The sequence below is a fragment of the Eleutherodactylus coqui genome, chromosome 4, assembly GCF_035609145.1.
Source record: "Eleutherodactylus coqui strain aEleCoq1 chromosome 4, aEleCoq1.hap1, whole genome shotgun sequence".
NCBI lineage: Eukaryota > Metazoa > Chordata > Amphibia > Anura > Eleutherodactylidae > Eleutherodactylus > Eleutherodactylus coqui.
The window spans coordinates 244,918,209-244,941,526 of record NC_089840.1 but is presented as its reverse complement, the minus strand read 5'-3'; the positions used below and the strand labels follow the sequence as shown (position 1 = coordinate 244,941,526).

The window sequence follows — 23,318 nt, the reverse complement described above, 5'->3', positions numbered from 1 at the left end:
CAACCATCTGCGTGCAAATAAATGAAAGTTTCAATTCCCTGACGGCAATCAGATATCTTGAAAGTGGAGAATTGAACCAGAAAGTATATATTAGACAGTTGCAAACTTTATATTTTCTACACTTCTCAAGTATTAAAGGGGTTGTCCAGCTGTAAGATATAGATCAATAGTAGATTGGCAGGAGCCTGTGATCGGGACCCACCCCGATCAGCTGTTTGCAGGGCTAGTGCAATCATGCACTGAACTGATTTCTTCAGAAAGCAGACAGCTCTGTACTTACTGTAGTCGCCAGCCTTGGTATTGCAGGCCAAGTTCCTATTCATTTCATTGGGAGCTTGGCCTGCAATACCAAACCTGTCCACTACACTAAGAACAGCTCTCTGCTTCCTGCAGAAATTAACTCCGTGCACAATTTTGCTGGCTTTGACAAACAAAAAGGCGACAACTGAACCCGCTAAACTTCTATTAATGACCTATCCTAGCCAAGACCCCTTTACTGCAGACCCTAACTGTGCATGCTGTTTTATTAGCACAGTGCTAGTCATGGATACCAACTGCAACCAAGTATACAGAGAAAAGCCAAGGAGATAGTAGCTTCCATTCAGTCTTCACCTCTGCAAAATTTGATGACAAGTCATTGTTTTCCTTCCAAGAATCATAAGAAGTCGGTATAAATGGCACATAAAGTCATCAGAGACCAGACACCAAGTATATTGAATAGCCAATAACTATAGAGAGGTACTGGATACAAGACATAGCAATGCATGGGTACGTGGCTTCTCATAGTGTATGTAGCAGAGCTTGCACTTGGGACAGTTGGATATGATCACAATAAGTATGCAACCTCGAGTGCAAATAAATGAAAGTTTCAATTCCCTGACGGCAATCAGATATCTTGAAAGTGGGGAATTGAACCAGAAAGTATATATTAACAGTTGCAAACTTTATATTTTCTACACTTCTCAAGTATTAAAGGGGTTGTCCAGCTGTAAGATATAGATCAATAGTAAATTAGCGGGAGCCTGTGATCGGGACCCACCCCGATCAGCTGTTTGCAGGGCTAGTGCACTCATGCACTGAACTGATTTCTTCAGAAAGCAGACAGCTCTGTACTTACTGTAGTCGCCAGGCTTGGTATTGCAGGCCAAGTTCCTATTCATTTCATTGGGGGCTTGGCCTGCAATACCAAACCTGTCCACTACACTAAGAACAGCTCTCTGCTTCCTGCAGAAATTAACTCCGTGCACAATTTTGCTGGCTTTGACAAACAAAAAGGCGACAACTGAACCCGCTGATCTTCTATTAATGACCTATCCTAAGGTTAGGCCTTTAATACTTTAACAACTGGATGACCCCTTTACAGCAGGTCATTATAAAGTTATGCAATGACTAGTATTCTCTGCAGAGATCTTTCCTTTCAGCAGCGACGGATCAGTCCTACAAGGTTTTTTTATTCTTGTTTCTCCAGCTTTCTGCATGGCTCTGCTGTGATTCACATAAACCAGGGAGCCTTTTTTTACATTGTGTCTTGGCAGAGATTTGTGCAATTACAAGTAGCGTTGACAGTATTATTGCGCTCTGTACATCTGTATGACATGAAGGTTTCAATACTCGGGATACCCTACAGATCTCAGCAGTGTGCATTGTTCTGTTCTAACCCAGTGCCAGTCGCTTTTGCCTGTGCAATTTTACACCTCTTTGAAGAAGATGGAAATGTGCCAAGCAATAAATTGTCTGAAATAGGAGAGATAAGCTTCTGCCGCTGTCTAATTCATGCTCGGAAATTCATCCTCCTTGTTGTTGTTATTTTATTGCATGAAGCCATTAACGTATACCCGCTGCCTACAAGCCGAGCTCGCTATTGTGGAGAGAGGCTCGTTTTAAAGGATACAGGACAGAAAATGAATTATTTTTCTATTACTATCCCTTTAAAGGGATTTTCCAGGCAAAAACTATTGATGACCTATTCCCAGGATAGGTCATCAATAGTTAATCATTTGGGATCAGCCGATCACCTGGCCTGCTGTCAGTGCAGTGGACGGATGTCGTCATCGGGGTCAGGACAGGAAATGCCATAGTTGACTTCACTCTCATTGAAATCAATGGGAGCTGAAGCCAGCTATGGCACTTACCGTCCTGAAACCGATGATGAAGTCTGACCCGCTACACTGACAGCGGGCCAGGCGATCAGCTGGTCACCATGGACCCTGAACGGTGGGTCCCTGGAAATTAATTATTGATGACCTCTACTAAAGAGAGGTCATCGATAGTTTTTGTCCAAGGTGGGCATACACCTAATGATTATTCTTGGTAATACAATCGGTAAACTTGAATGACAATTAACATTAAAGTGACCCTCTGGTTACGGGACAAACTTTTGTCCTGGGACCAGAAGAGACAATTATATTAACTGCTGATGGTCTTCTGTGCCGATGCGCCTCTGATCCACTGGTTTTGGATCCCGTTTTCAGCCATCCAAGATGGCCAACACAATCTTCAAACAACTAATCCCCACAGAGCATTGGTAGTGTTAGACTACTGATGCACTATACCTGCTCTCTGATTAGCCAGAGCTGCTCATGTGATCAGTGCTGGCCAATCAGAAAGCACAGAGTGCATTAGGTAGCTAGAGAATTACAGCGGACATCTTGGATGGCTGAAAACAGGATCTCGAACCAGTGCATAGGAGGAACATTGGAAGAGGAGGACAGGCAGGTAATGTACCCTCCCCATTTGGTCTTGGGACAGAATTTTGTCCTGAAACTGGAGAGTCGCTTTACGTTCAGGAACTGCTATCAAAAAGAGGGATCCCAAATAGGAAAAAACTCCCTCCCCAGTGATTACCTATTGCCCTGACAACCCCTTTTTAGAGGTGCTGTCTCACCTAGGCCACTGGCGTAACTATAGTGGATGTGGTTGCACCTGGGCCCAGGAGCCCATATAGGGAGCCCAGTACTATGAATATAGCATTATAGTTGGGGGCCCTATTACAGATTTTGCATTGGGGCCCATGAGCTTCAAGTTACGCCTCTGACGTAGGCGATCTCTCTTTAAAAAGCCAGTTTATGGCAGCAGGTCTAAAGGTCATTTTGCACGACTGCCTGTTTACGCGGCCAATCCCTCCTTCAGTTTTTATGTGTGCAGAAACAAATTAATGTATTGTTGGTCATTAAGTCATGGCTGCATTTAGGCTGATCGCGGGTTTCTGAAAGAGTTGGGTAAGAGGGCCCTTATACTGAAATCCCTAAGAAGCAGCACTGACTTCAGGCACCGTTACTGCAGGTAAAAGTTCACATGGGGAAACTCTTATCATCATTACCTTCTATATGTTTCCAGCAATGAAGATCTTTCTTCACCACATTATTTCCTACACTAAGAAGCTCTGGAGGTGCAATAATTGGTAATGCTCTTAAATTAAATTTCTTTGCAGTCGTACTGCACTGACCCCGATCTGGTGCTGGAGCTGAAGAATCTGATCGTGGTGTTCGCTGATACTCTGCAGGTCAGTGGAATCATGGCTCCGTTACTTGTAATCCTAATTAGATTTGCTGCTGTATGAAGAACAGACTTGGATGCCAATGAAAGTACCTCCTAAGCGTGCTGAGCTGAGCGAAGGTGTCCTGTATTTAGGAAGAGCTTTGACTTGAAGCCTTACCTTAATTCCTTGCTGAACGTTTTGTCTTACATTAATGTGTGAATCTTCAATGCTTAGTGTCACAAAGTAAAGGCCCATTTACACGTAACGATTATCGCTCAAAATTCATTCAAACGACTGAAAATCAGCGATAATCGTTACATGTAAACGCGGGCATCGTGCACTTTTTGTTTGAACAACAATTTTAAGGTGAACTTAAAATTAGAGATGAGCGAGCGTACTCGGAAAAGCACTACTCGCTCGAGTAATTTGCTTTATTCGAGTATCGCTGTGCTCGTACCTGAAGATTCGGGTGCCGCTGCGGCTGACAGGTGAGTCGCAGCGGGGAGCAGGGGAGAGCGGGCGGGAGAGAGGGAGAGAAAGATCTTACCTCCGTTCCTCCCCGCTCTCCCCTGCAGCTCCCCGCTCCGTGCCGGCACCCGAATCTTCAGGGACGAGCACAGCGATACTCGGATAAAGCAAATTACTTGAGCGAGTAGTGCTTTTCCGAGTACGCTCGCTCATCTCTACTTAAAATCCATCGTTCAGACACTGAGAGATAAAGTGTCTCTCAATAGAACACACGCTGTTATCTCCACGGGAGTCGGCAGATAACGTAATTTGCTGGCAACTGTGAGCAGAACAATGCAGCTGTTTCCAAAGCTGGGCATGTGATTAATTACACGCTGGGCTCTGCAAACAGCTCCCGGAGGCCCTTTTACATGCAGATGAAGAGGATAAAGTATTAATAGGATAAAGTGTTAATGGGCATTAACGCTTTTGCAAATAGATAGCAAATCTTTTAGTCGTTTGAAAGATTATCTTTGCGTGTAAATGGGCCTTTAGCCATTGAGATGAGTTCCCAGCCTCCAATACAATTTAGTTTCTAGATACAAAATTGCCTGGGAGAGTACTGCATAGAGATTTATCATATCTTACTAAGTCCCTGCAGAAAAAAAAATGATGCGCTTATCTGTTGTTTTCTTCTTGTGCACTTAGAAAGCATCATACTTGGACTGCAGACCCTTCTACATTCTAGTTTTTGGTTGAGGGACGTTTCCAGCACTAATCAGCTGGTGTCACTCATTAATATACACAAGCTTAGCAATCCCTCCTCTCCCTTCTTTCAGAGGCTGTGTAGTATAACCATGCCTACTCAGTACTACACAGCTATCTCTCCATCCTCTCTCTGAGTAGCTTTTGGTCCTGTTCCTCCTCACTGCTGATTAGAGCAGAGACTTGACCCATAGTGAATTACAGCCCTCTGTGACAGTAGCTTTCTCTGATCTCCTTTTCAAAAGATAAGCCACCACCGGAGGTGTCCGTCTTTCCTCATTCTGAAGGCTGAGGCAAGTGTTCATGTGTGTAGTGTGGCTTAGACTACAGGGACACCTATCATTCCCAAGAATGGCTGTCCTGAAAGTTCCCACGTGCGCATGGCCAGTTCATTAATTTTAGTGACAGTGTAAAAGTTTGCAAATGAAGAAAGCAGTGGTGCGCATGTGAGGACCTTGGGGACATCCGTTCTTTGGCTCGGTGGGAGCCCCATTGGACCCCCCCCCCCCCGATGATAAAGTTATCGCTTATCCTGAGGATAGGAGATTACTTTATAACTTGTAACTGTAATGCGTCGTGTACCTCTGTGTCCATTACATGACCAGGACAATTTTTCATTCACTGGAAGTAAAGAATGAAGTTTTACTTTTGAATGACAGCAAGCAGAGATCTTGAAAATCATAAGGAATTGATACAGAAATAATATCTGAAAATGGTATAACTTTTTCATTCTGCAATGAATATGCTTTTGCTGACGCCATATTACTCCTTCAATGTTTGCACTACTAAGCCATACAAAAATGCTACAAGTTCACAATTAAAGTGTAACTCCAGTTCTGATCTCCTGCCCATGCTGACTTTGGACATGGGGAGAGGCTTGTGGTACATTTCCAATGCGACAATACAGCCCTAGGAGAGCTTCATGCATGGGTCCTATACTAATTAGTCGGACCAATGTACAATAATCATTGCCATCCATTATGTGGCCAGTTGCGACTACTACATGTAGGTTATGTAATAATGTATCTGAACTGGGATCTGGAATATAAGTGTTTAATGGTGACTTCTTCCAGTAAGTGTAATGCTTCCATAGTTTGATTACTCATGGAACTCACGCTGGACAGATATAGTGCGCAACAGCAAGAGGGCGCCCTTATCCCTCCTAATCTGCTATTGTATTCCTGAGTAGCCTTAAACATAATGGTATACTATCTGTAGAAACCTAATCCTCAGACAATTTGTACATTTGAGAGCAAAGTAGGAAAAAAGAAATACAGTATGTTCGGTATTTTATTAATGTAAACCCGTGCTGCCCAAAGTTTTGCTTTTCGCTTCACGTATTACTTCACACACGTTAATGGATGGATAATAATCCCTTCATGGTTTCACTGGCCAAATGTGAGTTTTCCTGCTTTTTAACAGCTGTGAACTATCAAGGAAAAATGCTGTTTGCCAAAACAGTATTCTGTAATTAGACTTTTTCTTGTTATTTGTGGGACACTGCTAAGAAATTAGTTGTTGAAGTCCTTTACGGGTTTAAAGGGCCAGATTTGGTTCAACCGGAGCATCTGCAAGACTCTCCTAGCTGTAGAGCTACCACTGTGTATTAAATACTATGTCTGACCTCCAACTGGAACAGACATTTGAAGAAGGAGGTAAGTCACCGCCAGATTTGCCTGAAATTGGCCTTCTCCACATTGAAACCACCTGCCCGATTCTTCTTTCTCCTAAATCAGCATTAGGGGGGAAGTCGAATCGCTGGGTTCAGCAGACATTCATCTCATATCTATAGCCATCGATAGTCTTGTACCCGACTTTTAGAATTTCTAGCTGTTTTGTTCTCAAACTATAGATTGTGCGAAGAATAAAGAAAGAGCTTTTTACATGTCTTGATGGTTGGCCAATGGAGATGAGCGTGCATACTCGGTAGGGCAATTTACTCAAGAGAGCATCGCCTTTTTCAAGTAACTGCTGGCTCGTCCCTGAAGATTCGGGGGGCTTGTGCGAGGCGGCAGGGGGAGCAGGCGGCGGGGGGAGCAGGGGGGAGAGTGTGAGAGATCTCTCTCTCACTCCTGATCGCCTCCGCAACCCCCCGCGGTCCCCCCGAATCTTCAAGGAGAAGCCAGCAGTTACTCGAAAAAGGCGATGCTCTCTTGAGTAAATTGCCTTACCGAGTATGCTCGCTCATCTCTATTGGCCAAGAACATGCATAAGAATATTTAGACACAATGATTATCGCTCAAAATTCGCTCAGACATCTTTTGAGCGATAACTGTTGCGTCTAAATGTACGGACATCGTGCAGTTTTCGTTAACGATTCGTTCCTCACTCAAATCTAGTTTTCTAGAATTGAACGATGAGCTCTTATCAGCAGTGCAGATTGTTATCACAGTCGGCAGCGCTAATAAGATTCTTTCAGCTCATGTTCCGCTGGTACTTCACAGCTAGACGTGAGCTGTAAGCTCGAAGAACAATGCAGCTGTTTGCTTATGCAAAACAGGTGTATTGTTCGCCGAGCAATAGTGGCGGTGCCCTGCTCCGCCTGCATAGCACTTTAGTAGCTAATTAGCTACTATAGACTATGCAACGATCATCGCTCAAAATGCCACTCAAACTGTCGTTTGAGCGATTTTTGAGTGATCATCTATCAGTGTAGACGGGGTTTAGGACAGAATGCATGATTATCACTAACACCGTACACTTACATGCTTTGCTTTTCTCTCTTTTAGGGATATGGATTTCCAGTGAATCGACTCTTTGATCTACTTTATGAAGTTAGGGACAAATATAATGACACACTGCTCAAAAAATGGGCTGGGCTGTTCAGGTAATGATCACGAAAAAATGCTGTTTTTTTCTGTAATTGCAAATAAAATTCACAAACAAATTCTTTAAATCGAAAATAATTACAGACACCCTTAATAAAACTCAACCAGTAGATCTCTGGCTCGCCATGGCTTCCCCCGGACACATCAGCTGTTTGCTGGAGATGCCATGAATGGGAATTGGGCCTGAACCAGTGCTATCCCTTTTTATTAAAAGCCTCCCCCAATAATAAGATGATTATAAGGGGTCTGGTTGCTGAGACCCTCAACGGTCAGCTGTAGTTTGTGGTGGAACCCAATAGTAAGTGTAAAATATCCCTTTAGTACCACCACAGGGAAAATATAGAATTGCCCAGTTTCCATTGACATCAATCAGTTGTCTATGTAATGTACAGATGTGAGGGCCTCATGCTTCTGCTCTGGTCAGATGGATGAGGTCCTGTGTGGGTGACCTTTTTATTAATTGAGAATTCCCTAATAGAGCATTCGACAATGGCTTTTCTGAGTCATGATTCTTAGTCGGGTACCACATGGGGCAGTATTGGGCCCTATTATTGGTAATGTATTTGATAACAATCTTGTAGAAGAATTGAAAAGTAAAATAAACATTTTTGCCGATGTTTGGGTCCTTTTACACGGGACAGCTGTCGTGCACTTAAACGCCTGGCAGTGGTCCCAATGATTTTTGCTCCTGTGTTTTCACGAAACAGCAATGATTATTGAATGGAGGTGGATAGTGCCAGAGATCTCTTCCTGTTGCCCACCTCCATTCAGAGTAAACAGGCTAGCTAAAAACCAAAGCGGCTCCGGCAAGTGAATGATCCTCGCTCACTTGCTGCATAGAGTCCCATGTTTATAAGAGTGGCCCTTTAATCGTTGTTTTGAGTGATTAATCTGGAGACTATGTAAAAGTTCCCTTACTAAACTGTGTAAAGTAGTTAACGCAAAAGGGCACAGTATACCTTTACCAATGTATCCGGATAAGATGGGGGATTGCCAAAATTGGGGTTATTTAGTTTAGAAAAAAGACCGCTGAGTTGCGACCTAATAACTACTGTTTGGGGGACAATACAGAGATCTCTCCCATCATCTGTCTATACCCAGGACTGTGACTGTAACAAGGGGGCATTTTCTGCATCTAGAGGAAAGAAAGTTTCCACACCAATGTAGAAGGGGGTTCTTTAGGCCACTTTCACACATGCACTTTTCACTGCAATTACCGCGGCATTTTGAATGCCATGATAATCACGGTAGAACACTTCAAAGGGGCCTCGCAGACCTGTGCTCGAACACTGGGTTTTCCAACGCTGCGATTTGCAAGCGCTGTCTGCTCTATTTTGCAGTGTTTTCGTGCTTCTTAACGCACATCATCACCCATTACAGTCATGAGGTGCGGTTAAAATAGCGGCGGTAAAGTCACTATGTTTTGCCGACACTGTGTGGGAGAGTGGCCTTACTATAAGAGCAATGAAAATAAAGAACTCTTTGCCTGAGGATGTGGTGATGGTGAAATCCCTAAAAGAGTACAAGAAGGGCCCTTCTTGAGTGTAGTAATATTACATGTTTTAGTCGGTAGATTACTTCAGAAGGGTTGTTAATTTGGTCCCATTTACATGCAATGACAATCTTTCAAACGATTGAAAGATTAATAGTTTTAGCGATTGTTTTGCATAAAGTGCTAATGGATACTAATGTCCATTAGCACTTTATAATCTTCATTTGCATGTAAATGAGCCTCCAGGAGCTCAGCATGTGGTCTGAGCTCTACACACAGCTTCATTTTTCTGGCATGGGCTGTCGGCTGAATACAATGTAATGTCTGATGCCCATGCAGAACACAGCATGCGGTCCCTGTTATCTACTCTCTAGCTGAACCATGGATTTTAAGCTCACCTTAGAATCATCGTTCAGCCGAAAAGTAAATAATGGCAGCATTTACACACAACAATTATCGCTTATATGCTATCGTTTGAACGAATTTTGAGCGATAATCGTTGTGTGTAAATGGAGCTTTAGCTTCTACCTCCTGCATTGTTTTTTTTTGCCTTCCTCTGGATCAACATTGCGGGATAATAGACTTAACTGGATGGACTTATATATTTTGCCACCCTTACAAACCATGTTACTATGTTAAAGACCCTTTTAAAGTGCCCTAATTTTTGCTTCGCTTACAGATTACTGCCTTCTACTGTGATAATTATACACTCTTTATCAAAAGCAATCCAGCACCCAGAAGGAGTTGTCATTTTGCTGCAAAACTCGGCATGCAGTTACATCTCAGGCAGATATGCCAATGATTAGAGTAGCAGCGTGATTAAATGAACCGTCTTGGCACCTGAGGCCCTAAAACTAGTTCTACACTTGGCTTATAAAAAGTCTTTCAGAGGCTCTTTGTGTGTAGCGACTTCTTTTTCTGCTTGTGTAGAGCTTGTTGACCACTAGGCGCCTCTACAATGCAAAGAGACTTCGCCCAGTTAACTAAGGTGAGAGGGGTGCATTATTAGAATACGAGAAGCTGGATAGTTGTATCAACAAATTGCCCACCACCTGGGCCATTCTGGCCAGACTGTTAGGAGGTGTTCGGACCAGTAGATGCGTGAGGGTACATGCACATGGAGACCGGACTCAGGACACCCTCAACAGACCACCAGAAGAGAGGATTATCTGATCATCCGACAGTCATGAGCAACTCCATCTGTTTTGTTGTTCATTATCCAGAGACAGGTGGCACCGTCGTTATAAGCCCCTGTGTCTGTCGAAACCATATCCAGGCGCTTGGCTGAAGGCCGTTTGTCCTCATGGCACCCAATCCATGTTCTGCCTTTGACACCCACCCACCATTGCCTCTGTTTGCAGTGGTGTCATGAACGATGAAACTGGATTGCAACAGGGTGGAATTAGGTTGTCTTCAGCAACAAATCCAGGTTTAGTTTGGACATCGACGATGACCATGTTCATGTCTGGAGACGTAGGGGTGAGTGCCTCAATCCTGCCTTTGATGTGGAGTGGCACACTGCCCCTGCTATTGTGATGGTCTGTGGGCCCATCACATACGATAGTCGGTCACCCTGTTGCCTCTTGTGGGACAGCTTTAAAGAGGCATTTTCCAGCAGGATAACGCTCAACCGCATACATCAAGTGTGTCACAGGAAAACTTCCACAACATTGTCACACTTTCGTTGCTGCCCGGTAGCTAGATTTATTGCCAATAGTACATGTATGGGACCATCTAGGACACCAGCTTCAACAGCCTACGAGTTTGCACGCTGTAGAGGCTCAGTTACAGCAAATGGGGACGGATATGCTGCAGGATACCATATCGAACCTGTATGTCTCAATACCCTCCCATATCATATCTTGTAATCAAGCTAGAGGCAGTACAACAGGGTACTAGAACCTCCAAGCCCGCCCATATCACATCTTGTTTCCAAGTTTGAGGTGGCCCAACAGGGTACTAGAACCTCCAAGCCCGCCCATATCACATCTTGTTTCCAAGTTAAAGGTGGCCCAACAGGGTACTAGAGCCTCCTTGCCCACCCGTATCACATCTTGTATATAAGCTAGAGGTGGCCCAACAGGGTGCTAGAGCCTCCTTGCCCATCTGTATCACATATTGTATCCAAGCTAGAGGCGGCCCAAAAGGGTACTAGAGCTTCCATGCCCACCCGTATCACATCTTGTATACAAGCTAGAGGCGGTACAACAGGGTACTAGAGCCTCCATGCCCACCCATATCACATCTTACATACAAGCTAGAGGCAGTACAACAGGGTACTAGAGCTGCCATATCTGCCCGTATCACATCTTGAATCCAAGCTAGAAGCAGTACACCAGAGTACTAGAGCCTCCATGCCCACCCATATCACATCTTACATCCAAGCTAGCAGCGGTACAACAGGGTACTAGAGCCTCCATGCCCCCCCGTATCACGTCTTCTATCCAAGCTAGAGGCGGTACAACAGGGTACTAGAGCCCCCCTTCAAGTGTTAGTTTTCTGCATTTAATTCTCCTTTTGCTCTGATACAGCAATCCCTTCCTTATACCAACATCACAATCACACACAGGATGTTGCATTTGATCCCGACAACTCCTTCTAGGTGATGGATTTTTTTGACAATGAGTGAACATTGAAATTAGATCTTTAATCAACTGATTTTGTGACTTCAGGGATATTTTTGAAGCGGATAACTACAGCCCAATCCCTGTCGCGAATGAAGAGGAGTACATGGCTGTAATTAGCAAATTTCCTTTCCAAGATCCAGAAGGTGACAAGGTAAGTAAGCCTGATAGGTGTTTGTTTGACATGCTGATACTATACAGTGAGGTGAAGGGTTGCACAGATTTTATCAGTCTGCCTGGGGTCTTTATTAAGTATTTATGGAAATGCGTTAGATGTCTAGTGACCTCCTTGAAGGAAGGGAACATGTGAAGATGATGTTTGATGAAGTCATTGTAAAGAAATTAAATTAGTGATAACCTTGTGTTTGATCACTGACACCATTTGTCTCCTTTTTACCAAATTGTAAATGTCAACCTACAAGGTTAAAAGTGTAAGGGTGACACAAATCCCGGTATTTCTTGAATGTCCATTTATCACTGACGGTCTGCAGTGTGTTCTAGCTTTGGTAGTACGTGCGCCATATGCAGTGCCTACTTAGTGTTGCTTATTAGAGCAAAAGTAAAGGGCGGGTGAATGACTTTATCAAACTTCAGACTTTACTCTTTGGCAGGTCAGCTGCGAAATATAAAGCCCCGGTTTATGGGAGAACAATTACCCCTTGCGGACCATTACCTCGCTGGAAGACTGATGGGGAAAGACTTGCTTAATTTTCTAGAACACCCGCAATTGACTAAGGGCTAATGTCCACGGGCGGGTTTGAATTGCGGATGATCCGCAATTCAAGCCGCCCATAGGGATGCATGGGCGTCTGCAGCTTAATTAAAGCATGTGTATTTGTTTTGTGGACCTTCTCGTCACAGCATGCTCTATTTTGCCGCGGATCCTACAGGGACGGCTTCCATTGAAGTCAATGGAAGACGTTCAATTTGCGGCACACCCGTAGCTGTCACTGTAGGCGTGCCGCGAATCCTGTGGGAAAAGCAGGAGATTTTTAAAAAAAGAGAGAATGGGGGGGGGGGGGCGTCGGGTAACTTCGAATTTATGGTTTTTTTTGTGGGATAAATTTTCATAAAAGGTAGAACTAGTGACAATTACCACCAGTGACTAAGAACAATGATATGGCATGAGTTCACTTAAAAGGGTTTGTCCGAGACTTTAACTATTGATGATCTTCAAGATAGTTCAGTAATAGTTGATTGTTGGGAGTCCACCTTTTGAAATCCCCACCGATCTGCTGAGCCCAGGCCAGTTGTCATTACAGACAGCATTGGAAGCAGATAACGTTGTCCATGTTGCAGCAACCCGACTTTGTACTGCAGGCACAGCTCCCATTGAATTCAGTGGGGGCTGTGCCTGTATGGGCAATGTTGCCAGTGCTATCTGCTTCAGCTGTGTCTGCACTGACAGTGGTGCTAGGTATCAGCCAATTGGCGATGCTTCCGAGCACTGAACACCCTACGATCAACTGTTGATTACCTATCTTGAGGATAAGTTATCAATAGTAAAAGTCCCAGACAATGCCTTTTAAGGTGCATTTACGCAGAAAGATGATCGCTCAAAAGATGGCTTTTGAGCGATCATTTTGCATAAGCCAGCTATGCACGTCTTCTCGTGACATCTCTGCACTTTTCCTCCAAAACATCACCGACTGTCTGTCTGCTGTCTCTAACACTATGTCCTCTCTCTACCTAAAACTAAACCTCTCTAAAACTGACCTACTGGTATTTCCACCCTCCACTAACTGACCTCATCCTGACATCTCCATCTCAGTGTGTGGTGCCACCATAACTCCTAGACAACATGCCCGCTGCCTTGGGGTCATATTCGACTCTGATCTCTCCTTTACCCCCTACATCCAATCAGTGGCCCGAACATGTCAGCTGCACCTACAAGAACATCACAAGAATCCGCTCTTTTCTCACCATAGACATGCTAAAAACGCTCACTGTTCCCCTCATCCACTCTAGACTCGATTATTGCAACTTGTTGCTGATCGGCCTCCCCTGCACCAGACTCTACCCTCTCCAATCCATCCTGAATGTGGCAGCCAGGCTCATCTTCCTGTCCAGCCGCTACTTGGACGCCTCTGCCCTGTGCTGGTCACTGCACTGGCTGCCCGTAAAATACAGAATTCAATTTAAACTCAATATATTGCCTCCCTCATCTCAATCCATCACCCAGCCCGGGCTCTCCGCTCTGCTAACAAAACCAAACTGAGCGCCCCTTTAATTCGAACTTCTCATTCCCGCCTCCAAGACTTTTTCAGAGCAGCACCGGTCCTCTGGAACGCACTACCAAAGGCTACCCGGGCAATCCAGGACTCGCAGAACTTCAGGCGTGCTCTAAAAAAGCACCTCTTCAGGGAGGCATACCGTATTCCCTAAACAAACCCCTCTGTACTCTGCCTGATAACATGCTCCCTGACCTACTGACTGCAATCCCTGCTAGCCATCTTAAACCGCTCCTGCAGTCATACCGATTCTGCAGTCACACGGCCAAATGTCTGACCATCGTCTATGTGTATAGCATCCCTCACTCTCCACCTCCCCATACTGTGCACATCTCCAGCCCCTTTACCTTCTGTATCACCCCATTACTTGTAGCATGTAAGCTCGTTGGAGCAGGACCCTCACCCCTATTGTTTCCATCAACTGATTACCATGTAACCGTGGTTCTGTAATGTTTGTATTTTTTGTCTTTCTGTATTCCCCCTGTCTATGTAAGCGCTGCGGAATATGTTAGCGCTATACAAATAAAGATTATTATTGTTATAAGCTACTACTTGATACTAATGCCTATTGAGCTGCCAGGAGCTGTATTCAGGGTATAGACCACCCGCTGTTCTCTGAATAAATTCCCTATGTTCTGCCAAGGGGCTGACAGCTGAGACAATGTAATCAGCATTCATACCGAACTAAAATTCATCGATCGACAGAAAAGTGAAAGATGGGCACGTTTACACGCAACGATTATCGCTCAAAGGATGGCTTCTGAGTGAATTTTAAGCGATAACCATTGTTTTTTAAATGGGCCTTAAGGCTGCCAAACACATTAGGATAAAGTCGTCTGAAACATGCCAATTTTGGTGAGAGCAAGCAACTTTTTAATGCATTTTGACTCTATGATTAATTCAGAGTCGTCCCCAGCAGATGATATTGGCAAAAAGAAGAAACTGGCATTATGAATTTCAATGCCCAGTTCCTTAGTTGTTTATGGGGAGGTTTACTGTCCTTTGCCCATGGAAGACACTTACAAACTAGTCTGCAAGCGACTTCCTCTTCTTTACCTATTGACAACACACAAATGTTCAGCTGAAGCGCGTGTTCCTGCAAGTCAGGGGAAATAGCCGTTGGCTGAAGCTATCCAAGGTCTGTTGGCACTTTTACATGAAAGGAGTCAACAGTACATTGAATTCTAGGGTGTTAAGTTGCCCATGCACTGATCGTTCCCCCATAAACACATCTTCTCAGTAGGGGAGTGGAGAAAGGCGCTGCCAGACAATTCTGGTTGGCGGCCTACCTCCCAGAGAACACAAGAATTGAGCATTGTGGCATAGTTGGTAAGCCTTCCTAACACATTAGATGGTCAGCCAGTCCCACCAAAATCTGCAAGGTCAGACGATATACATCTAATGTTTATGGCCAGTTTTAGCCATCTGTAAAATTAGGAGAATTTGGGTAAATGTCCACGAGAAATAGATATCAGCCCAGCCGGCAAAATTACATGTGGCTTGATGTTGTATGTTCACATTTTGAGCCCTTTTTTTCCTTTTCCAGGTATCTTTTCCAAAGAAACTCCCAATGTCTCAGTCCGTCCCACAGATTTATATGCAGGTCAAAGAATTTATTTATGCAAGCCTTAAATTTTCGGAATCACTTCATCGAAGGTAAGTGCCCACGCTGGGTAATGTGGTCATCCTCATTGAATTCATGTTACTTTAGCTTTGAAAGTCATACAGTTGCAATCAAAATCTGTCTACCCCCCCCCCATTCCAAAATAGCTGTATTTGCCAAATGTATGAAGTTTTATGAATGTCTAAGGAGCTGTCACAGAGCATGTAAAGTAATAGACATTTTCACAAATTCTGAATCATACCTCATACACATTGCTTAAATATATGATGTTGTTCTATGCTTGTCCCAGCAACAATATTTGCGTAGGCTGTCCATTCATATATTGAAGCACGTGATCTAAATCCAAAGAACCCGGTGAAGTGTAGGTCCTGCCTAATACGGGGTCCCCTACATCAGATGTAGACCGACTGAATGGTGGGACCAGCTGATCATCTAGTATGTATAGAGGCGGATGTTGGAGGAGATAAGGATCAGGCAGTTTTTGGAGGTGGCGCCACCTCTAGAGGTGTCTGATGGCGACTTACAACCTTCTTCCCAGTCGGAACAGCTGAGCCAAGTGTGCATGTGTATGGGGAAAGCCAGGATATATAGCTGTGGGCCAACAGCTATCTGTTGTGTATGGCCAGCATTAAGGACGTTGTGCCAAGATGCACAACACCTTTGAGCGTATGGGGTGCTCTCAGTAAATAACTGATCCTGCCAGGGAAAGCCGCAGCCTGCCTGACGTTTCCTGCAGGGGAAATGTAGTATTATAGGACTAAATCCAATTACAGGGGTTGCCAGACCATTCGAGATGATGAAAATCCATACAGCATGTAGAAATCCATATGATGAATAGAAACGTTTTCTCCTACATTGTCTCGATTTTAAGGGGTATTCTGGTTTCTTTGTGGTTTTTTTTTCAAGCTTTCATACATCCATTGGATGGGTGAAAACTGATAGATGTGTCCGATTACTAGGACAGTCATTGATCTCGAGAATGAAGTGCAGGTCGCACATGTACAGCCGCCACTTCATTTATGTCAATGGGTCTGATGGGAATATCCAAGTCCTTTTATCTCCGGCAGTCCCATTGTAAATGAATGGAGCGGCCCTATACATGCACGACCACCGCTGCTTTCAATGTCCTCCTCACTGTGGGGGCTACAGCGAGGGGGACAGGGGAATCGGGATCCCTGTTCTCAGGATCGGTGGAAGTCCTAACAGTTGGCTTCTCATTGATCAGCTAGTTATTCTCTATCCCATAGATTGGGGATAACTAGAATGCCCATTTAAGCCCCCATAAGCATTACGCAAAAGTAAGTTGAACCTGGCGATTTTGGAGGGATCGGACAACTATTGAGTTTCTTGACTTTCCTCCATAGATGATGTGCAGGGTGAAAAGAATTGGTCATGTTGACACAATCCTTTTGCTCCGCCTGGACATCAGCTGCCGCCAGAGCTATTGGGCTACAACTTTACGCATGAACGCTCAGCCAAATGAAGTGTTCATGTGTAGGGGGGAATAAGGAGAAATCTGCCTGTGTTCAGCTGAAAGCTAGTGATGGTGTATGTATACACTTCAATGAGGACGTTCTGTACATCTGGGTGTACATGATGTACATGATTAGTACGAGGATTGTGAGCAATGCATATTAGTCAGTATGATGAGGACGGTTCCTGGATGGCACTGAACACCGTCTAAGGCCTCATGTCCACCGGTGGATCGGATTTCCGCTAGGGGAGACCTGTAGAAACCATTTACGGGAGATCAGGGATGTAATGGTTTTTCCGCGCATATGTATGCAGATGCACTTTGGATCATCCGAGTGGGAAAAAACCCGCAATCCTGCCTTTTCCCCACCTCCCTAATTGATTTTAACCTGTGCTTTTACAAAGGAGGATCACCGCCCAGTTGAGCAGGCCGGGGGATCTTTCCGGTCCACTTGCCCCCCTTCACCATAAACAGGCAGCCGTCCATAGCTGAACGACTGCCTGTTTACACCGGTTAATGTGTGTAACTGAACGACCAACAAAAAGTACACAAATTCTCATTCATCGCTCATTCTGTGCCTGTATTTACACGAAAGGATCATCGTTCCGAATCTCACCGGATGCGTGCATCTAAACAATTTATCGGCACGTGTAAAAGGGCCCCAACATTGGGAAGTCTTTCTTTTCTTTACTTGACAACCGAAGAAGCTATAAACCTGCGTGACCACCCAGTTTTTTAGAATAATTTCAATTACCATGGCAACAATTACCTTTCATTGAAAATAAGTGAAACAAGTAAGTTCCAAACCGCCATTATCATCACATATGTTCAAAAGGAGTCCTGCAAAAGTGTCCGATGAAAGGCCAGCTTGTGTCGCTTGGCCTGGATGTGATTGCGCTAATAGAAGGAGTTTGTTTAGTCTGAGCAGATTAACCTGTTCCATTGTGATCCGCATTTTCCTTAATTGTCTTTCTATACCTAAATCAGTTAGAATAACATTTGAGAGCCCAGCGTGAAAACACAGCAGCCAGAAGCCAGCCTGCAGCTTATCTGCCCCGTCTTATCTCTTAATGAATGGAAATGAGAGGAGTTTCACACATCCTTAATTGATCCCCAGTACAATTTACACATAGTAACGAGTAACCTTTTGACCTAACCTGTAAATATTTACTCACGGAACACACCTAGAGAAATACACTGACCAACAAGTTGTAAGAACCAGACGGAAGATTGCTAGTGGTTTGAATCCAAGTGCGTTAAAAAAAAAAAAACACGCCATTACGGCTTTACCAGCCTAATTATGAGACATATGCCGCCAGCAACTAGAATGATGGGGGAGATGTCAGTGGCCACCTACTGTATTCTCAACCTTTTCAGCCATGATGCACCCCTGGGAAAAACTTTACCACGGGGCACCCATACCAAAAGGGTGTTGTTAGCAGGTGTGATTATGGGCTTGGCTTAGGATTTTGCATTCCATATTTCGGGCACCCAGCACCGCTGGCCATTTCCAAGTCACCTGATCAGCAGCGATGCATTGGCTAGGGGCCGCCAGGTGATGGAGGCGCCAAAAGTGTTAAGACTTCGGAGGGGAGAGGGAGCGTGCTGTAATTATCTGCAGAAGCACAGCTGATTGCAAGTCCAAATCCACCCCGATGGTGCGGATCTTGGGACTCTGTGCTGCGGAAAATCCACAGCATTTGCACTACATAGAAAATTACCCTGAGGCTGGTTCCACATGGGGCTGATTTGCTGCGGACTGTCTGCCTCAAATCTGCCTCAAAACCTGTATTTGGTGCGGCTTTTGATGCAGACTTTATTGCATATTTTTGTGCGGAAATCACCCCCTTATTGAAAAAAAGGCGAATTCTGCAGCGGAAACGGCAATAAAATTGACTTGCTGCGGAATTAAATTCAGCACAGTTTCTGATTTTGTGCGGACTTTTACCGGGCTTGTGGATGAGATTTTCAGAGGATCTGTATAGACGTTTTGTGGCCTATTTCAGTAAAAGAAAGAATACCATAGACACAAAATGGAAAAGAATAAGCCACACTCATCAGTCACAGGTCCCTCCCTAGTGCAGCACTGAAGCCCTGGTCCCTGCCTCTCCGATCCTGGAAGAAGCCGCTGCAGTCACACCCCTTTCATAGTACACGTGGCTGCTCAGCCAATCACAAGCTTCAGTTCTGTTTATAGCAGTATCACTGCTGCAGCTTCTTCCAGAACTGGAGCAGTGGGGACTAAGACTCCTGCGCTGGATCGGGAAGAACCTCTGATCACTGAGTGTCTTTCTTTGAACCTATTTCCACCGAAGAGCTTTTCCCACCTTTTTAAGAGCTTTAACAACCCTTGGAGGAGATTCCATAGATTACTTTAGCTGTTGTATGTTGCATATTGTTTTTGAGCTTTGGGTGACGGATGCCTATGGGTGGCTATACAGTGGAATATATCTGGAAAACCTCCAATGGAACCAGGAGGAATTATGTGCATCAGGAATCCGTGTTAGGTTACCCTTAGGGTATGTTTACATGGGGCGGAAATGTTGCGGAATGTCACAAGTGGAAAATCGCATGGAAATTCAGCAGCATTTCCGCGTCCAAAGCTGACCGCGCCAGTATTGTAAGGTGAGGTGAGCGCTGTATCTACTGATACCCACCTGATTACAAATGAAAAGCAGCACAAATGGTACAGATTATTTTTCAGCATTTCCCCCTTGTGTGAACATACCATTATACAGGACAACTGTCGGGCACATCTCAACGACTAGCTTGTACCTTCACACAGTCATCCAGCGAATGGAGGCGGAGCGTGCCACAGATCTCTTCTAAGCATCTAACCATCTGCCTCCATTCACTGCAAACAGGCAGTCGTTCAAAGATTGAATGATTCCTGTTCATACTGAGCGAGAAGTTGCTTCATTACAGCTCAGTGAAAAGGAGCGACTAGCGACCACAGAGCGATTTTTCTCTCAGTTCCCTGTCACTGACTGTGTCTCCATGCGATGACTCTTGCCGAAAAACCTCTGCTTCAATCAATTATTCAGGCGATAATCGCCCCATAAAGGTACTTTTAGACTGCTATTGGCTAGACCTCCAAGTGCTAAATTACACAGCACCTCTAGAGGACTCTTGCGGAAGCACCATATGGGGGCGCACGGTACTATTGCTCTTCGAGTGCCTAAAAACTTAACTCAAGACGTTGCCAGGTTCATTTGTCTATATTAATTAAATATCTATGTAATATCGCAGCTTCTTTCTACTACTGCTCATGACTCCTTAACAAGCCCCCCGGCTGCTGTACTGCATATATACACTTGATGGCAGCACTGTCCTGCAGCCTCTCAGGGGCAGATTGTTTATTTCTGTAGTTTCTGCTCCTTCTGTGACAAAAGTTAGTATTTTTATTAATGGAATTGAAAGTAGAGATTGTCTGTTTTTGCAGTTTTCTACACAAATCTATGTAGAATACTCAAAACTTGGCTCATACAGAAATATCCCACAAGACTGCAGTTATACTACGGTTCTGTATACCCCTAAGGATTACGGAGCATGAGATGAGGTTGTGTATACTGGTTATCAGGAAACGTCACATCGGCATCTCAATGCCAAGCAGCAGCTGCAAAAGCAAGTACAATTTTATTGTGTATGGAAATAGAGTAAAATACCGATACTCGGACACAAATCTGTTGTAAAGGGTCTTTTACACGGCCCAATGATCAAGAACGTTCCTAGGAATGTTTGTTCGCCCAATCATCGGGTCATGCAAGTGTGCTACCGATGACCAAGCAAACAAGCAAATACTCTCTAGTAAACTTTAAGTTTTAGTAAAAACTTTAGTGTAAGGAGAGTTGATTTTTGCAGTTATTGTTTTAATACCCGCAACCATTTTCGAGTTATGGATGATGTCATGTTGAGTATTAATAAAATTGTTATGTTAACCCTTTCCAATCCACTGTCTGACGTCTAAAGACATTATGATTTAAGGCTGTACAGCTCTGATGTTGGAAGACGTCCGTCGGGGTTCTCTTACTGTGTATTGCCAGCCTCTCTTCTGTCGAATTCTATCCAACAAGTCACCTCATGCAGTTCTGGCTTTAGCCAGCATATAGCGCCCTTGTATAACTGCAAAAAAAGAGTAAGCCCCCAAGGAAAACCGGGATACAAATTGGATTGGAAAGGGTTAAACTTTGTGGTATTGAAAACATTTATTGCATGTTTTTTCCTGATACCAGAAGATGCCAATAACAATGCAGGATAGAACGGAGATCATTTTTATGGTTGCTAACAGACGTTCACGTGAGGTGGCTGAGGCCTTCAATCAAGATCAACCAAGAAGACAGCCAGTGAGGGCATGGACTGTTAGGAGACAGTGCAGAACAAGCTGAGAACTGGTTGTCCAATCCCCAGGTGGGGACAGTTGTGCCAGTCGTTTTACGGAAGAGTTTACAGAAAGGCTCCAGAAGACTGGCATTGGAGCATGGTGGGAGCCAACCAACTGTTGGAAGATTCCTCAAGACACGCCAGTGACACCCATACAAACTGCAGCTAGTTGTGTGAAGAGGACACTTGTGCGCTCACGAACTGTCTTCCTTGGTGTTCTTGATTGAAAGCTTTGGCCACCTCAAACCAAGTACTATTGCAAACTATGAAGATTATCCCAGTTCTGTCCTGAATTGTTAATAACATTAATCAAAATGGCGCTCTATAGTGCAGAAGGACCCAAGCATTAACAATAATGATAAAAGGAAAAGTGGTACCTCCAAAGGTTGTGTGGCGGTACAACACCACACGAGCGTTAGTAATGCCCCAGGAGGAGCCAGCACTCACGGAGCAGAGGGGGCTAGCAAGGAACCTCAAGAAGCAAAGTAGTAATCCAAGCACACTGAAAGGAGGACCCGTGGAGTCATATATAGCACCACCTTTATTGGACGAGCTGCATCGGGGCCTACATCTTGCCGATTACTACTTTGCTTCTGGATTGTTAATGGCATCTTCTGGTGCCTGAAAAGACGTGTGATTAGAGTTTTCAACATCACATAATTCAACATAGCAACTTTATTAATAGTCAACATGACATCAGCCATAACTTGAAAATGGTTGCAGGTATTGACAAAAAAAATAACTGCACCTATCAATTTCTGATGATGTTCTACCTTTAAATCATGTATCTTATGACCCCCTTTCTTGGGCTGAATCCAAGATGGCTGCCACCAAGATAACTGACAGAAACCACCATAGTGCCAAAAAGTTTTTCTCCCACCCATCTAAGTGTTCTACAAAGTTTCCTACTTGTATCGCTTAATGCAGAAGATATGCTGGGTGGCCCTGACTTTTGAATCGCCCCTTAGTATACAGTATTATGTGATATTATATTAATAGTGCATTGATTTCAGGAAATAGTTACATATCGTAGACTTTTCTCATCTTGATTGCGATCAGCGGTGCCAGATCTACTCATTGTATCGAGACTGACTGTATAGTCCTCTATTAATTTCTCTCCTCAAGTAAATAGTAAATGTTATTTCCTTCCGCTTTCGATAGACCCCCAGATAAGTCATTCTACAAAGAAACACTTTCATTCATATTCTAAGATTTTTGGATATTCTGTCCTTGCAATAATTCCCACATGAGACTCACTCCGAATGTGTAAGTGTCAAAGGTTTGTTCTTAGTGGCGCCTGAGGTGGAAGGAAATCTGGAAATGTCCTGATTGACATTTGTGGCTGCAGACAGAGAACATGTTGTAGAAACATAGAATTCACACTTCACCTTAGTTCACTTTTACCGCTTGTCTCTGAGAGTTCGCCTTTATTTTTTTTAAAGAAGCTAATTTTATGATTGATTTCAGCTCAACTGAGATTGATGATCTGCTCCGAAAATCTACCAACTTACTTCTCACAAGGACCTTAAGCAGCGGTTTGCAAAATCTCATCAAAAAGCCTCACATAGGTCTCACTGAAGTAAGTATTAACACCGATGGCAAGAATTAGAAAATTGGCTTTATGTCTCCTTGGACGACAAGTTTGCTTTAAATCCTGCTATCTTATATACATAATGGACAGCAAAACATATACAGTACATCATATATGGCATATGTACATGCAAAAATGCTTCCCCCATGTGTTCTTATGGCTTGGCATTGGCATTTTTAATTCACTTTGTAAGTTCTTAGGTGTTCTTAAAAGATTTGTGCCAAGATTACAAGTTGTCCCTATCCACAGGATGGGGTATAACCTTCTGTTCAGTGGGGGTCTCACCCTAAGACCCCCACTGCTATAAATAAGGCTAGCGCTACTATTTGTTTTTATGGATGTGCGTTAATAAAATTCAAGTTTTTAAGAAATGCTGGAAGACGC

General features: G+C 44.0%; 1 protein-coding gene across 4 annotated transcripts in view; it reads left to right on the top strand.

Moving 5' to 3' along the window:
• The window catches only part of EXOC6 (exocyst complex component 6), a 232,202-nt gene that overhangs the window by 106,478 nt on the left and 102,406 nt on the right, over positions 1-23,318 (top strand). For all 4 annotated transcript variants that reach the window (XM_066600991.1, XM_066600989.1, XM_066600990.1 and 1 more), the window contains exons 12-16: positions 3,431-3,502; positions 7,420-7,517; positions 11,683-11,788; positions 15,412-15,521; positions 22,811-22,922. In XM_066600991.1, coding sequence (XP_066457088.1) covers positions 3,431-3,502; positions 7,420-7,517; positions 11,683-11,788; positions 15,412-15,521; positions 22,811-22,922 — 498 coding nt within the window. The remainder of the gene's footprint in view (positions 1-3,430; positions 3,503-7,419; positions 7,518-11,682; positions 11,789-15,411; positions 15,522-22,810; positions 22,923-23,318) is intronic.